The following is a 15,529-nucleotide window of genomic DNA, read 5'->3' on the forward strand; positions in this document are numbered from 1 at the left end:
CTTGTGTTTTGGGATGTCACTAAACAGTCCAGGGATCCAATCGAAAACTCCTAACTCTTATAACGTAGGTAAATAAAAGAAAATGTAAAAATGATCTATTTATTTATTTCTTGCGTTCCAACGGAACTACATGTTGCCGCCAAAGATGGCGTCGCAATGAATCTTTAGACTTAAATTTACCCTCACAATAACTGCACGAAAACGACTTGACATCTTCATGCGTCTTTTCATGTCGTTTCTGATCGAATTTCGTAAAGAAACGTAGTTCACAAATGCTACACTGGTAGTTCCTCTCTCTTACATGCACATTACGTGTATGAACTCTTAAATTCTGCGGTGAAAGAAACGTTTTCCCGCATATGGTACATTCACTGATCTGCCGTTTCGCTCCGTGCTCTTTGACATTATGATCGAACAACAAATACGTGTAACGAAACGTTTTATCACACAAACGGCAATATCTTTTGGATTCCGAAGTCTTATGAGCTTTCCTCATATGTTTCATTTTAGCGTGTAAAGTAGAAAATTTCTCTGGACAAAACGTGCATTTTTGCTCCTTGTGTATCGCCTTCAAGTGATTTCTCAAACTTAACGTACTTATGAACGACGCCCCGCAAATTTCGCACACATTAAATCTGTAATGAGTGTTCATATGAATATTTAAACGCGTAAATGTGTTAAATTCTTGACCGCAATCAACACATCTAAACTCTTTCTCGAGTTTGTAAGGTATTAAAAAGTGCCCCGTGTCGTGGAATTTTACATCGTGAATAGCCAAATGATTTTTTAAATCGTCCAAATTTGTACATTTATCCGAACATAGTTTACATTCTAAATTCGAAATGTCTACGTTCCTGAACGACGCACCGCGAAGAGCGTTCAATCTCGATTTAATGCGTTTTAAATTTGAGTGTGTCTTTGAATGTTCCCGCAGTTCCGTGATGTTTATGAACGCGTCTTGACAACAAAAGCATTTAAATTTGGTTCTCAGTGAATCGAACAGGCACATATTGGAATTCAGAATAAGCTTGAGGGAATTTTCTTTTACATGACCTGTAAAAAATATACATATTTAGTTACGTATGAAAAAAGAAAAATAAATTAATTGTATCTATTAACCTATCTCAACAAGTTACTTAGCAAACTACTTACATTTTAAAGATTTTTTATTTAATGAAGGCGTGTGTTTATTTTTTTTCATTACATTCTCTTTTTTCGTAGACTGCTTTTCTTTTTTAACATTTTCAGAGTCTTCTGGCTCCACCTTTATCACGAAAATTTCTCCTGCAATATGAAAAAAAAACTAATTAATAAATCAATGTGTAGCACCGCTGATGTTGGCAACACTATGATTTGCCGTTTAACTTCTCCAAAGGCCGAATATTTGAATTGATTTCTTCTTGTCGGCGATGGGCTAGCAACCTAGCAAGTTAAACTATTAGTATTTTGTATTTTCAAGACTGTTGGCTCTGTCTACCCCACAAGGGATATAAACATGATTATGTATGTATTTTCATATATTTAATTTTTTACATTACCTTCTTCACTACCATTCTGCTTGTCCCAATTGATGCTGTCATCAAAATCATCAGCCTCGTCAATGTGATGATGTTCACATTCCGCATCATCACCTGTTGCCGACTGATCATCAAAATTGCAATCAAAGGCAATTTCCTCTTTCGCAACGACCGGTTCTTGGGCTGAAAAGTTAAATTTATTTTCACTTATTATAATACTAGCTTTTACATACAGGTTCAGCCGCGCGAGATGCACGCGCGATTATAGCTAGCCAAGCCACCTAGAAAAGAATACGAGTTTTTTTCAAATCCCAAGGGAACTATAGTTTTTACCGGGATGAAAGGTACCATATTTTATGTCCTTCTCCAGACCCTTAATTATACATAAACTAGCTTTTATCAGCAGCTTCGCCCGCGTGTATCTAGCACTATTTAGGTATTTAAAGTGAACAATTTAATACAACGAATTTAACACCATACATACATATCATCACGTCTATATCCCTTGCGGGGTAGACAGAGCCAACAGTCTTGATAAGACTGAAATGCCACGTTGAACTATTTGGTATATCATTAAGATAGAATTGAGTTTGAAATAGTGATAGATTGCTAGACAATTGCCTAAAAGAAGAATCCCAAGTTTATAAGCCAATCCCTTAGTCGCCTTTTACGACATCCATGGGAAAGATGTGGAGTAGTCCTATTCTTTTCTCTATAGGTGCCGGGAACCACACGGCAGAACAACACCAAAATTTAACACCACCTACATAAAAATAAAGCTGGTTCGCAAAACCAACGGGAACTATAGTTTTAACGTAATGAACTCTTCGTTTGATTCTTCATTATGTATATGTGATATTTCAAGAAGATTTATTAAGCAAACTTGCTTCGCATTTATACGAGTACTATTAGTTAGGATTTCAATGCCTAAACTAGTATATGTGTGAAAGAGTAATAAAAAGAAAGAGTAACAATCCTGAAAAGACTGTAAGGCCACATTCAGCTAACTAAAAGCTACTAACTTAAAGTGATTTCTGTTTGGTCAGCTGGTTGACTGGTAGAGAATGCCAAACAGCATTAGGTCAAGGCGGACTGATTGCCGTTTGTTCATTTTTTTTTGTGCAATAAAGTTTTAAATAAATAAAGTAATTCAGCTGTTTGGCTTAATAATGGAAAAGAAATACTTCTTTGTCCTGGAGTGCCGAAAAATTCTTTTTTACCATGGAAAAAGCTAGTATTAAAAGTTAAAACCACTTACAGTCTTCAATATTAATGAGTGACAACCGCAGCTTTTCCTCGGCATCAAGAACTTGTTTTTTGAAAGTGGTTGCCGCTCTCAGCTTCAAGATACAATCTTCACAGATGAGCATCTTGTGTGAATTGTCATGTAACTGAAATATAAGTAACTATTATTTACTTAGCTGTTGCCCGCTATTTCATTTGCCGCAAGAATTCACTGACATTATTCATTCCTTTTTCGCAATAAAATTAGCTTCTCCTTTTTTCCCTAGGGTCAACTCTTTATCTCCCAACTGAATTTAATCAAAATTGGTTCGATTTAGGTGTGAAAGCGTAACCAAGCAAATTCTTTATGAGTTGATGACGGCATGTTACAACAATTATTAGTTTAAGTATATAAAAACAATAAGTTAATAAATAAAGCCGTTTAACATTTTCTTTGTGGGTACTTCTCTTTACATATAGTGATTACCTTTATTAATTTTAATTTTGTAATATGTATATAGTGTTTGTGTGTTCAGCTGTGTGTCTTCATGATGGAATTGAAATTCAAATACTGAAGGGTTTAATAAGGAAGGCTAGCCATGAGAATCTCAAGTTAATTAGCCATTCTGGTCTCGAGAATCGGAAAGGGTGCGTCCTTTTTATAAGTATGAAGCTTTAAAAACTCACCGTTATATTGAAGGTCTCTAATAACATTTGCGAATATATTTCTATGTGTCCGGCGAAATAATACTCATTAAAAAGACCCTTGTAACAAGAATTGATTAAGCAGCACCTACACATGTTGAATTTCATTTTAACAGCAGCAAGACGAATTAAATAATGTAGGTATTATGTATGTACGTATTTTTTTAAATTATTAAATTAATATACACAACAGTACATACATAATTTAACTCGAGTTTTGTCACAGTTTTGTTTCCTTTGTTTTTATTTATCTTTTGACGCCTGGTGTACTAATTGACATTGACAGTTCAGCAAATCCTGCCATTCCTTAACTTGCAAGGCGGAAGCCGTAATATAGAAAAGAAAGAAAACTTGCAAGGCATAGGGGTGGGCTTTAGAATAGAATAGTATCTAGTATAATAGGAATTTTGGCAATATTATTTACAAGCGAGTTTATGATTTATTTGTAAAGGTTTAAAATAAAATATTGATATCCTATTTAACTTTTATTTCTTTAATAGCAAAATAGCAATTTCCAAATGTTGGCCCACAGTGCCAATACATACTGAAAGCTGATATTATTGGCAGTACTGCCTGACATGTTATCTATGATATTTCAAAAATAATCTTGTCTTTATTTTTACTGTCATAGTTGTGTTTTAACTAGAATAAAACCAATACATTTGGTTTTGCGTTATTATTACAATTTATGTACCAATGCAAACCCTCATGAACGTATGTTTCATCGTCCTAGACGATCACTAAATGGACAGTCTATGCCATATTACTCCAGGACCTATACTACTTAAACGACACGTAAGAAATTCTAAATATGACCCATTAGTTGATGAAGTGGAATTATTACAACCTAATCCCATGTATTCATATGTCAAGCTTCCTGATGGTCGCGAAACAGTAGTTTCTAATAAACATTTAAACATTTAGCTCCTTTGCCGCAACTTAATCAGGAGAGTGAAGAAAGTGCTGATATAGAGCCAGATGCCCAGGGAACTATATATGACACTGTGGGACCTGACGTGTCAAATGAAGGACGGGCAGCCGAGTCCAAAGAACCTAATCTTGTCTTTGTTGTTGTAACTGTCATAGTTGTGTTTTAACTAGAATAAAATCAATACATTTGGTTTTGCGTTATTATTACACTGCCCATAATAGGACATTGAGTGCTAATAATGGGTTTTTATCTTTCCCTTCCTTTAGAGTACATTGTTCACAATAAAGAAATTCTAAAACTAATTCTAATAAAGAGGTAGTCTCTGCCTACCCCTCCGGGAAAGAGGCGTGATTTTATGTATGTATGTAAGAAATGAAATGAAAAAGAAATTAAGAAAAAAAAATCAAGAGGAAAAATAGAAAAAGGATATAAAATAATATAATGAAATATATATGTATATTAAAGGCATTAAACGCGATTGAAAATGGCATGGCCAAAAAACAAGCCGTGAAAAAATATCAAGTTCCCCGAGCTACGTTAGAATGTCGCATAAAGAAACCAGATCATAAACTTCAGCCTGGTTCGAGTCCAGTGCTTAGCGTACAGTCAATCGGGGTAACTTTGATTTACAGGGTAACTTTGACAGTCAAATCACAAAGTTCATATTTATTTTTTACGTTGTCAATATTTTAATGCATATCATTAAATTTATTCAATTCCGACCGCGGCGACCGCTAACAAACTTCGTAAACGAACTCTTTAAAAAAAAGAAGCTGTCAAACACAATGTCAATGTCAAAAACTATTCCAAAATTCCCGAGCGCAACTGTGTGTTTTTTTCAGTTAGATAATTCAAGAATTTTACTGCTATCAAGGTAAGCAAAAAACTTAATGAAACCTTTAACATATCTTATTTTAAATATACAAATCATTTTTGTTGTTTTCACATTGCATCTTTATTTAATTTACAAAAACAAACAGTAATTCATATTTAGTAATAATTTCGGGTAGACGTGTCGTTCCGGAGTTCCGGACCGTAATAGTTCTCGGAACTATGTCCGGAGGTGGAACGATATCGGTCCAATCCAAACTGATTGGCTTAGTCGGTCCACAGTTCCTAACATATCCGCGACCAAATATGAGGGCGCCGCCGTGCCGCCACCGCGCTGCCGCGCCGTAGCCGCTGTGTGTGTGTGACGTGACTCGCGAAACTACACGAACGAAAACCGAGAGATGACGAGAGCAAGCGAGAGCGAATGAATGATTACATAACATCGTATCTCTGTCCGAATGAGACAGAAAAAAGCAAGTGTTATTTTGATTTGAATGCTTTCTCTCGGATATTGATATTTATGTTTTATGCACGTAGGGCGATAATTACATGAATTGAACTTTGTGTGACCTTAGCGCGTGTCAAACTTCCTTATTTGTTTTGAATTACCTATTTTACAAATCAGTTGCGTTGCGTTACTTGACCTTGTCAGTGAAAGTATACGAACCGATTTAATTTTTTGCGCGGGAGTTTTGTTTTGTAATTACTTAGTGTGTTTAGGTAGTGAATAATATAAATAATATATAAATAGTATATATAGATAGTTTTTTTAATTTAATTAGTGTAAAGTTAGATAGTTCCATTGTATATAAAATTATTTTTAAGTGTAAATATAGACATTTCATTTCATTTCATTGACATTGTTAATACTCGCCATGGCTTCACGTAGGAAGACAAGTGTTCTTTGGCAGCATTTCAATGAAGAAAATAAGAAAGGAAAGTGTAAATATTGCTCCGATGTTATATCATATACTGCTGGAAGCCTCGGAAATTTAAGTCGACACTTAAAAAGGAAACATCCTACTATATCTACAGCGCCAGAAGAACGTCAGGTGCCTATTGATATGGAAACAGACATCCCAAACCAGCCTACTCCACCGGCTACTGTGCAAGAGCCACCAAGTGAAATACCATTTGATTTAGATCTAGTTCGCCATAAACGTACACACGCACAAAGCAAAATAGATGCTTTTGCTGTGAGGCCTTTACCATCAAATAAAAAAACAAAAATAGACCAGCAATTATTAATCATGATAGCAAAGGAGTACCACCCATTTAATTTAGTTAGCGGTATAGAATTCAATAAGTTTGTCACGTTACTAAACCCAGCATACACATTGCCAACACGTAAAACCCTATCCAATTCAATGTTACCTCAACAGTATTTGCAGCTTGAACTAAAAGTTAAAAACGAACTGGCTAAGGCCGTCGCCGTATGTGTCACTACTGATGGCTGGACATCCGAAAATAACGAGAGCTTTATTGGTGTTACGGCCCACTACATAGATACAACCAACAATAGTGAATTAACTACATACTTACTTGAATGTATTCAGTACGAAGAAAGTCATACAGCTGCAAATCTCCAACAATTCTGCAAGAACAATTTGAGAAATGGGGCATTGAGCACAAAGTATCAGACAATGCAGCAAACATATTGGCTGCAGTTCAGTTAGGTGGATGGCGATCAATTAGCTGTTTTGCACATTCGTTGAATCTTGTTGTACAAAAAGGGATAGAAAACATAGCTGAAACCGTAGCCAAGGTAAAAAAAATTTTAGAATATTTTCATCGATCCACCGCAGCTCTGACTAAATTAAAAAATATTCAACAGCAAATGAATATCCCTCAATTAAAATTGAAACAGGATGTCTGCACTCGGTGGAATTCCACGTATGACATGCTTGATCGTATGGTAAAAGTCAAAGAAGCTGTGATCGCTACAATAGCATTATTGAGAAATGATTTGGCACTTTCTTCCGAAGATTGGATCCTTATCGAAAGTGTAGTTCCGATTTTAAAAATATTTTACGAAATCACAACCGAAATATCCAGTGAAAAAACTGTTAGTCTTTCTAAAGTTATTGTATACTGTCGAATACTTATTAGACATATGGACCAGCTTTTGTCAAAAATGGAAGGAGAATGCCATGTCCGGCTGAAAGATTTAGTGAAAACTTTACACGAGCAGCTGCATCGACGTTTCGAGAACATAGAGTCAAATATGTTATATCATGGCTTTGGCAGATTCAGGGATACCAATAGGCATTCATGATGTTACACTTATAATACAAAGATATTTGAATTCTGCAAACAGAAAAGTTAAGGTTTTCAAAAATAACCGCCCAGGCTGGGAATGGGGTAAACTCTTTTTAGATAGACATCATGATTTGAAGGCAACGTTGGGACATAATATTAGTCGAAGTCGGGCTCAAGTTAATGAAGTCAAAATCAATGAATTCTTCGATAACCTTGAGTCAGAAATTCAAGGTGTGAACCTGAGAACATCTATAATTTTGATGAAACAGGGTTCCACGACGATCCTAAAAAGAAAAAATGCTATTTAGGAGAAAATGTCGCAATCCAGAGGTGATCCGAAACTCCACGAAATCCTGTTATACAGCCGTCTTTTGTGGAAATGCTGCAGGAGAAATACTTCCCACTTACTTCATTTTTAAAGCCATAAACGCTTGGTCTGACTGGCTAGTAGGAGCTCCGCCTGGCTCTCGAAAGACTGTGTCTAAAAGTGGCTGGATCGATCTTGAGAGTTTTGATGACTGGTTTAAGTATCATTTTCTTGCATTCGCTATAAAAAAAGAAGGGAAGAAAATACTAATATGCGACAATCTGAGCTCCCACATCTCGGTAAACACGTTGAGGATATGCCACGAGAATAACATAAAGTTTGTTTGCCTAGTACCAAACTCGACCCACCTTCTTTAACCTCTTGATGTAGGCTATTTCAGCTCTCTTAAAGCTAACTGGAGAAACGCCCTTCTTGATTGGAGAGAGACCACACGAGGCAGAAAAACTGTTGCTTTGCCAAAGAACTGTTTTACAGCACTTGTCAAAAAAACTCTTAATTTAGGAGCTCCACAGTCTAAAGCTAACTTAGAGGTTGGTTTTAGAGTAACTGGTTAAATACCAGTTACTCTAAAACCATCCTTTAAACCGCCAAGAGGCGTTGCAGCGTCTTCCAGAATATGCCAAAGCAAAAGTCGATGTACAAACTGCTAAGGAATCTTTAGGTGAAAGTTTCAAGAGTTATCTGGCGGAATTACGTGAAAATGATTTAGGAACCAAAAGCCAAAGAAAATTCCAAATGCCAGTTATTGCTGGGAAAAGCGTGTCAGTGGAGGAAGTCGAGACATTCTATAAGAACAAAGCTGAAAAAGGCAAAAATAAGGATCCAAAGCAGCCTACCGATTCAAAGAGTTCAAGGCTCAAAAAACAAGAAAATAAAAAGTCAAGACAAAAATAACGAGAAAATTTCAGACCAGAAAGAGAATGTGGAAGAAAACATAAAGAATTCAGGATCCAAAACAAATGAAAAACAGGAAAAAGAAGACTGTGATGGAAGAAAGATATGTAGTAAGAATCCGGACAATGTAAACGAATGTGATGAAATAGAAAATTTATTCAAGCAACCATCAACCTCAAAACAAACATACACTTTGACAGAAATGGAACCAAATGTAGACGAATCTTTAGAATTCGAATATATGGCAATGGATCTAGATATAGGAAATGAAGTTGTAATAGAAGAGTATATTATAAACGAGACTGAAGAAACAACATGTATATTAGAATGCCCTGAAAAGGTGAAACCCATATCAGTGAGCAACACTTCGAATTTCGCTACAATCCCGCCTGGGACTACTGTTGTATTTAGGGATGAAGTAAGTCTGTTCCCTGGGAAAATCGTATCGTTCCTGTCCCCATATTATGTGATTGCGGCTATGAATAGGTCAATAGATGGCGGGTGGAGGTGGCCAGCCAGGAAACAGATGACCAAAATTAAGTTTGAAGACATTGTATCAACTGTAGATCCAGCCAAAATCAAAACCAAATCTTTCGGAGTTTATCATTTGGAAGATGACTTGCTCTTTATGGAATGGGGCGAATAGACCCTCAATCAGCTTAATTATGTTTAGTTTTTAAGTGATACAGTTGATTTTGATAAATATACAAGCTATTTCTAAAGTTACGAGCATGTTTCAAAATTTCATTAATGTTGAGTTTATTTGTGAGTTAACAAAGCGCATAAATAAATATAGAACTACAATTTTATGGTTTCATTGACTTGTCTATGACTCTAGTGCATCTAACATTTGTTAAAATATGAAACTAATGTTAGCCTAAAGCTATAAAATGTATAAAAGTTGTGATTTCTATGACAAATTTCATCTGTGCCAAAGTTACCCATATGGGGGTGCTAACTTTGACACACAACAAAATTGCCAGTTTTTGATAAATTTTATGACTAATAAATGCGATAAATAATTTGAGAGCATGAAAATCGACCTGAGGGCACAGATTATGTAAACTCTTCTGTCCCTTAATTAACATAAGTAGGAGTTAGCTAAAAAAATATGGTGATATATAATAAAGAATTGGTTAAATATTAGCCACACAAAAGGTTTTCCAAAGGAAGCGTGAAAAGCATGTCCAAATATATTAAAGAAACTGGCCGAGGGTTAAGGTAAGGGTAAGACCCTTTTAAAAAACATACCCGGAAATATATGGTTTAAACTGTTCTTGAAGCGATACTCGGACATGGTTGTACAAACTCCTGAAGCGGTAACAGCAGCAAGTGCTGCAGTATCAGAAAATGATATAAAAGGATGGTTTCGAGTGATTGAAATATATCTGAAAGATCACGGTTTGATTGAAATTTTATCAGACCCGAAAAAGAGTACCTAATGTTGATTAAACAAACTTTGTTCTTTGCGTAAAGACAGGCTTGGTCTTGGCACCAAAAGGTGCAAATAATGTGTACGCAGTTGATCACGCCCCAGCTTAAAGTTCATTACTTTTGCTGCCAATGGCGAAATCACCCCACCTATGGTTATATTCCCGTATAAGCGCTTGCTAAGTGAAATTGCAGCAAAAGTACCATCAGATTGGGTCCTTTCGGCTTAAAAGATCGTGAGTTCAAATTTCAAAAGTTCAAAAACTCTTATCCCCGGATGGCCAATTGGCCATGTATTGGCGAAGAAATATAAGAATCAAAATGATATTTAGTGTAATGACACGAGACAGAACGGGAGTTTTGCGCAATAACCTACACGTTGTTGACACGGATACTGTACCCGCAAAAGACGCAGAAAATCCTCTTTGGAAAGTACAACCAGTCCTAAAAGCTGTTAAAAATGGCTGTGACAAAATATTGAGAATTCCAGGCAGGTTTTCAGTGGATGAGCAGATCCCGTTCACAGGTAAATGTAATTTTCGCCAACTTGCCTAGAATAAGCCACACCCAGTTGGTTTAAAAAAATTTGTAGTCACAACCAGTGAAACGTTAATGGTAGATTTTGAAATTTACTACGGTAATAATCCTGCCCTTTCGCATCCACTGGGCCTTGGCCCTGCGGTTGTCCTTCAACTCAGTAAAAAGGTTCCAAAGGGAAGCTGCTTATTTTTTGACAGGTATGTTACAACGATACCTCTTCTCGATACTTTGACTAAAAATGGATTTCATGGAACTGGAACCATAATGTCTAACCGTGTGCCAGATCGTAAGGAGCTTAGCTTGAAAGAAGACAACAAAATGAAAAGAGGCGATATCGATCAAAGAGTATCAGGTGACATCGTGTTAGTCAAATGGAAAGACAGCAAAGCAGTATTAACTGTTTCCAATTGCACTGGTGGGAAAGACGGGTGTCATCAGCCGCACGAACGACCATTACCTCGCGTTGCTCTGGAAGATTCTCCTACTTCTGCAACTTCAGTAAAGGTTCCTTTTGGCTCAAAAAGGAGAACATTTTCAGATGAAGAAGAAAAATTACTTTTTAACTACATAATTTATATGGAGAGTTGTCTTTATGGACTTACAACAAAAGATTTAAGGGCATTGGCGTATATTCAAGCAGAAAAAGAAAATGGAAAGAAACACCTTTACAACACTGAAAAAAAAGAAGCTGGCAAAGATTGGGTACGAGGATTTTTAAGCAAGCATCCAGAATTATCGATAAGAAAGCCAGAAAGCACTTCAGCTGCACGCGCCACTGGGTTTAATAAACAAGCTGTTGAAAATTTTTTTAACTTCTTTGGCAACGTTTATGACGAGCACCAACTGACCCTTGATAGAATTTATAATTGTGACGAAACAGGAGTCTTAGTGGTACCTAAAACAAAGTCAAAAATAATTGCAAGAAAAGGTAGAAAACAAATGGGATCCATAACTTCTGCGGAGATAGGAACCACAATAACTATAGAAATATGTTTCAGTGTTAGTGGCCAATATATGCCTCCAATGATGGTGTCCCCAAGAAAGAGAATGGATCCACAGCTAATGCTGAATGCTGCTGCCGGAGCTTGGGGTGTTTGTAGCGATTCTGGCTGGATGACAGCTGAATTATTCCTTGGCTGGTTTAAGAAGTTTATTAAAAGTGGAGCAACAGTTGACCGACCTGCAGGCTTACTCTCCAACTCAATCCCAATCTCAATTCTGTCGCAATCCAATTCCAATCGCAATTTAGTTTGTTACTCTTGAAATCATTAACCTTGAGATTGAGTTGGTTTGGTATTGCGATTGTGTCATGATTGTGTTTTCCTTGGCGATTCCACTAAACGTCAATATGACAGTGACATACATCACTCTGTCTACGACAGAAATAGAATGAATGAAAACTTTGATAAACAATATTAAATTTAAGTAATTTTCAAGAAAATAATTCATTTTAATTGTTATTTTTGTTTCAGTTTAGAAGCTACAAAAATTGGTAATATTAAAACTTATTTCTTAGTCTATGGACAAAAATCTGAAGTTACTCTGACAAATGTTTTTTTATGTAAAAGAAATGAAGGCAAATCTATTGAGTTACTCCAAAATTACTGACAAACATTCAATCTGTTCAAGTGGGAGATTGTCAAAAATTTATAACAATTATGGAAAGGTTATGGCCATTGCAATTAAGGATGAGAGACTGTATAAGATGACAAGTTACATGTACGAAGAAATATTGCAAGCAAATATGAGTATAAAAGAAAAACTACATCGCACTATGGGCCATATTAATTTAAAAAATTTGGAATTAATGTGTAAAAATGAGTCATTAGAAGGATTACCTAAAAGTATTGAATATGAATATTTAAAATGTGCAATATGTATTGAAAATAAAATGCATAACTTACCATTTCAAAATAATCGACGAAAAGCAGAGAACATATTAGAGATAGTACATACAGATTTAAATGGGCCACATCAGACTACAGGATATAATGGAAAAAAATATTTTTTAAGCTTTTTGGCGGTTAAACTTACTCTTAGAGGACGGGATATTCTGGTATTTTCAGTTTACATGCCAACTAGATGTCATAATAACTTGCCGATTTTTACTGAAGTACTAGGTGAAATTAGTGCCATTGAGGCGAGTTGTAATGTCGAAACCGTTTACTTGTTAGGTGATTTTAATGCAGATCCTAATGAATATTTTTATACTGAGCTTTATAACTTCTGCTCGGATAGATTATGGGTTTGTGCGGATGTAGACATGTTAGGTGTTGACTCGGGAACATATACTTTTTCCGACTCCTACCACGGGACGAGGAGTTGGCTGGACCATAGTGTGGTATCCCAATCAGCAATGATGTCGATTGTGAGGGTCAGTGTACTTGAGGATGTCTTTCTCTCTGATCATTTACCATTGTTTGTAGAATGCAATATGGACATCGTGAGCCCCAAACTCATGACCCGCGGCGTAACGGGTTCCGCTGTAATTTGGGGTGAAAGGGATGACTCACAAATAAATAGATACCAGAGCCTTTGCCATGCGTGTTTGCGAGATATTGACTTACCTAAGGAATTGGAGGAGTGTAGCAGCGGGTCATGTGACTTGGCGGATCATAAACGTATCTTGGATGGGATGTATGAACAGATAGTTCTCATATTAACAGAAGCGGCAACCAAAACTAAAGAACGTCATAAATGTAATATGGTTGTCAAAAATAAGGTATTGTGTGGTTGGAATAGCCATGTGAGAGACGCACACAGGGAGGCCCGGTTCAGATTTGGCATATGGGTATTCCATAATAGGCCGGCCGCAGGCCCATTTTACGATCAAATGTGTGAGTCTAGGAAAATTTACAAGGGTAGATTAAAATGGTGCCAAAACAATCAGGACCAAATCAAAATGGACAAAATAGCAAAATTAAGAGCGGATAAGAATTTTGGGAAATTTTGGAAGGCCACAAATGTACTGGGTAAGGGACCGGGACTGCCTGTGTGTGTAGACGGAAAGAGCGACGCTGAGGAGATCGCAAACATGTTCAGAGAACATTTTCAGGTGCGGTCCCCTCTGGGTCAATCCACTGCAGGTTTTGATGCTGTTCTGAGTCACCCGGGGATTGAGCCATTGCTTTTGTTTACTGCGGGTCATGTAAATGACATAATAACGGGTATGTGCAGAGGCAGGTCCCCGGGGCACGACGGACTTAGTATTGAGCATTTGAAGTATGCGGGGAGTCATCTGCCGAGGGTCCTGTCTTTGTTTTTTAATATGTGTTTTAGACATTCGTACCTACCAGCTAATCTTATGAAAACAATAGTTGTGCCAATAGCTAAAAACAAGACAGGTAACATCTCAGATAGAAACAATTATCGTCCAATCTCTCTCGCAACTATCGTGGCCAAGGTATTGGACGGTTTGCTTGATTCTTGTTTACAGAAGTACCTAAAAATACACGACGCCCAGTTCGGTTTTCGACCGAAACTATCCACTGAAAGCGCAATTCTGGCTCTCAAGCACACCGTCCACTATTACACCAACCGCAAGACACCGGTGTACGCCTGTTTCTTAGATCTCTCCAAAGCCTTCGATCTCGTTTCATACGATGTGCTCTGGGGAAAAATGAGGGACAGGGGTATACCGGTTCAGTTGATTAATTTGTTTCGGTATTGGTATGCAAACCAAACCAATTCTGTGAAATGGTCGAACAGTATCTCTGAGCCATACGGGTTGGAGTGTGGAGTGAGACAGGGGGGGATATCGTCTCCTACACTCTTCAACCTGTATGTTAATGATCTCATAGTTGAGCTTAGCAGCAGGCGTGTCGGATGCTGGGTGGGGGGTGTTAATGCTAACAACTTTAGTTACGCAGACGACATGGTGGTGCTGGGACCGACTGTGAGGGCCATTGCAGAGCTGTTAGAGGTATGTGAGTCATATGCCAAGGCACATGGTCTCATATACAATGTTAAGAAGAGTCAGTACATGATCTTTAAGGCCGGTGGTAAATGTCCTGAACACATCTCCCCCGTATTAAACGGGGTGAAATTGACGCGTGTTTATCAATTCCGTTACCTGGGACATATTCTCACTGATGACCTTAGGGACGATGCAGATATAGAGAGGGAGCGCAGGTCTCTGGCGATTCGCGGAAATATGCTGATAAGAAGGTTCGCCCGTTGTTCAGACCAAGTAAAAATAACACTCTTTAAAGCCTACTGTCAGAGTATGTACACGGGCAGCCTTTGGTTTAGTTACACTAAAAAATCGCTAAATACACTGCGCATACAGTATAATAACATTTTCAGGATGATGTTGAAACTCCCTCGCTTTTGCAGCGCCTCCGGTATGTTTGCTCAGGCCCAAACGGATGGGTTTCATGCCATAATTAGAAAGAGAGTGTCATCTATGCTAAGGAGGGTGCGGGGGAGTGAAAACAGTATCCTGAAAATAGTGGCTCAGGATCTCAATGCACCTCTGCTGAGACACTTCGTCCGGGTGATGACGGAAATAGAAGACTGTCGTATTGGTGTACGTGATCATCCGCACGGAGTGCCTCGCAAGTACATGATTTACTGATTTTATTTTTTTATGTTTTTATTTTTATTTCTTTTTGTGTTGTCTATGTTTTTATACTAACATATTTATAAGTACCATTGTTACTAAACAAATGGATCCTGTTATCCGAAATAAATAAATTTTGAATTTTGAATTTGAATTTGAATTTGAATTTTATTGATGATTACAGCAAATTAACCAAAGTTTATTGATCCGATCAAAGGATGAGGTGTATGACTACTTGGTGCAATATGTAAATGAGGTACAGAACTTGACAGGAAAAATGATAAAAGAACTCAGATGTGACAATGGGA

At 37.1% G+C, this 15,529-nt stretch overlaps 2 protein-coding genes across 3 annotated transcripts; one reads left to right on the top strand and one right to left on the bottom strand.

The window, feature by feature from the left end:
- Positions 1-85: 85 nt before the first annotated feature.
- LOC106137481 (gastrula zinc finger protein XlCGF57.1) lies at positions 86-4,867 on the bottom strand. 2 transcript variants are annotated; one of them, XM_060953239.1, is made up of 5 exons: positions 3,429-4,867; positions 2,776-2,908; positions 1,551-1,700; positions 1,153-1,284; positions 86-1,053 (listed from the first exon to the last, which is right to left on the bottom strand). In XM_060953239.1, exons 1-5 carry the CDS (start codon positions 3,552-3,554, stop codon positions 104-106), a joined length of 1,491 nt encoding a protein of 496 aa, XP_060809222.1. In that variant the 5' UTR covers positions 3,555-4,867; the 3' UTR covers positions 86-103. The 2 variants fall into 2 exon arrangements, with proteins under 2 accessions (XP_060809222.1, XP_013193775.1); XM_013338321.2 differs by having other exon boundaries at positions 1,539-1,700; positions 3,429-4,840.
- Positions 4,868-12,209: 7,342 nt separating this feature from the next.
- On the top strand, positions 12,210-15,236 carry LOC132903821 (uncharacterized). Its single transcript, XM_060953081.1, has one exon. It carries the CDS (start codon positions 12,210-12,212, stop codon positions 15,234-15,236), a length of 3,027 nt encoding a protein of 1,008 aa, XP_060809064.1.
- Positions 15,237-15,529: the final 293 nt, after the last annotated feature.

The sequence above is a fragment of the Amyelois transitella genome, chromosome 31 (genome assembly GCF_032362555.1).
Source record: "Amyelois transitella isolate CPQ chromosome 31, ilAmyTran1.1, whole genome shotgun sequence".
Taxonomy (NCBI): domain Eukaryota; kingdom Metazoa; phylum Arthropoda; class Insecta; order Lepidoptera; family Pyralidae; genus Amyelois; species Amyelois transitella.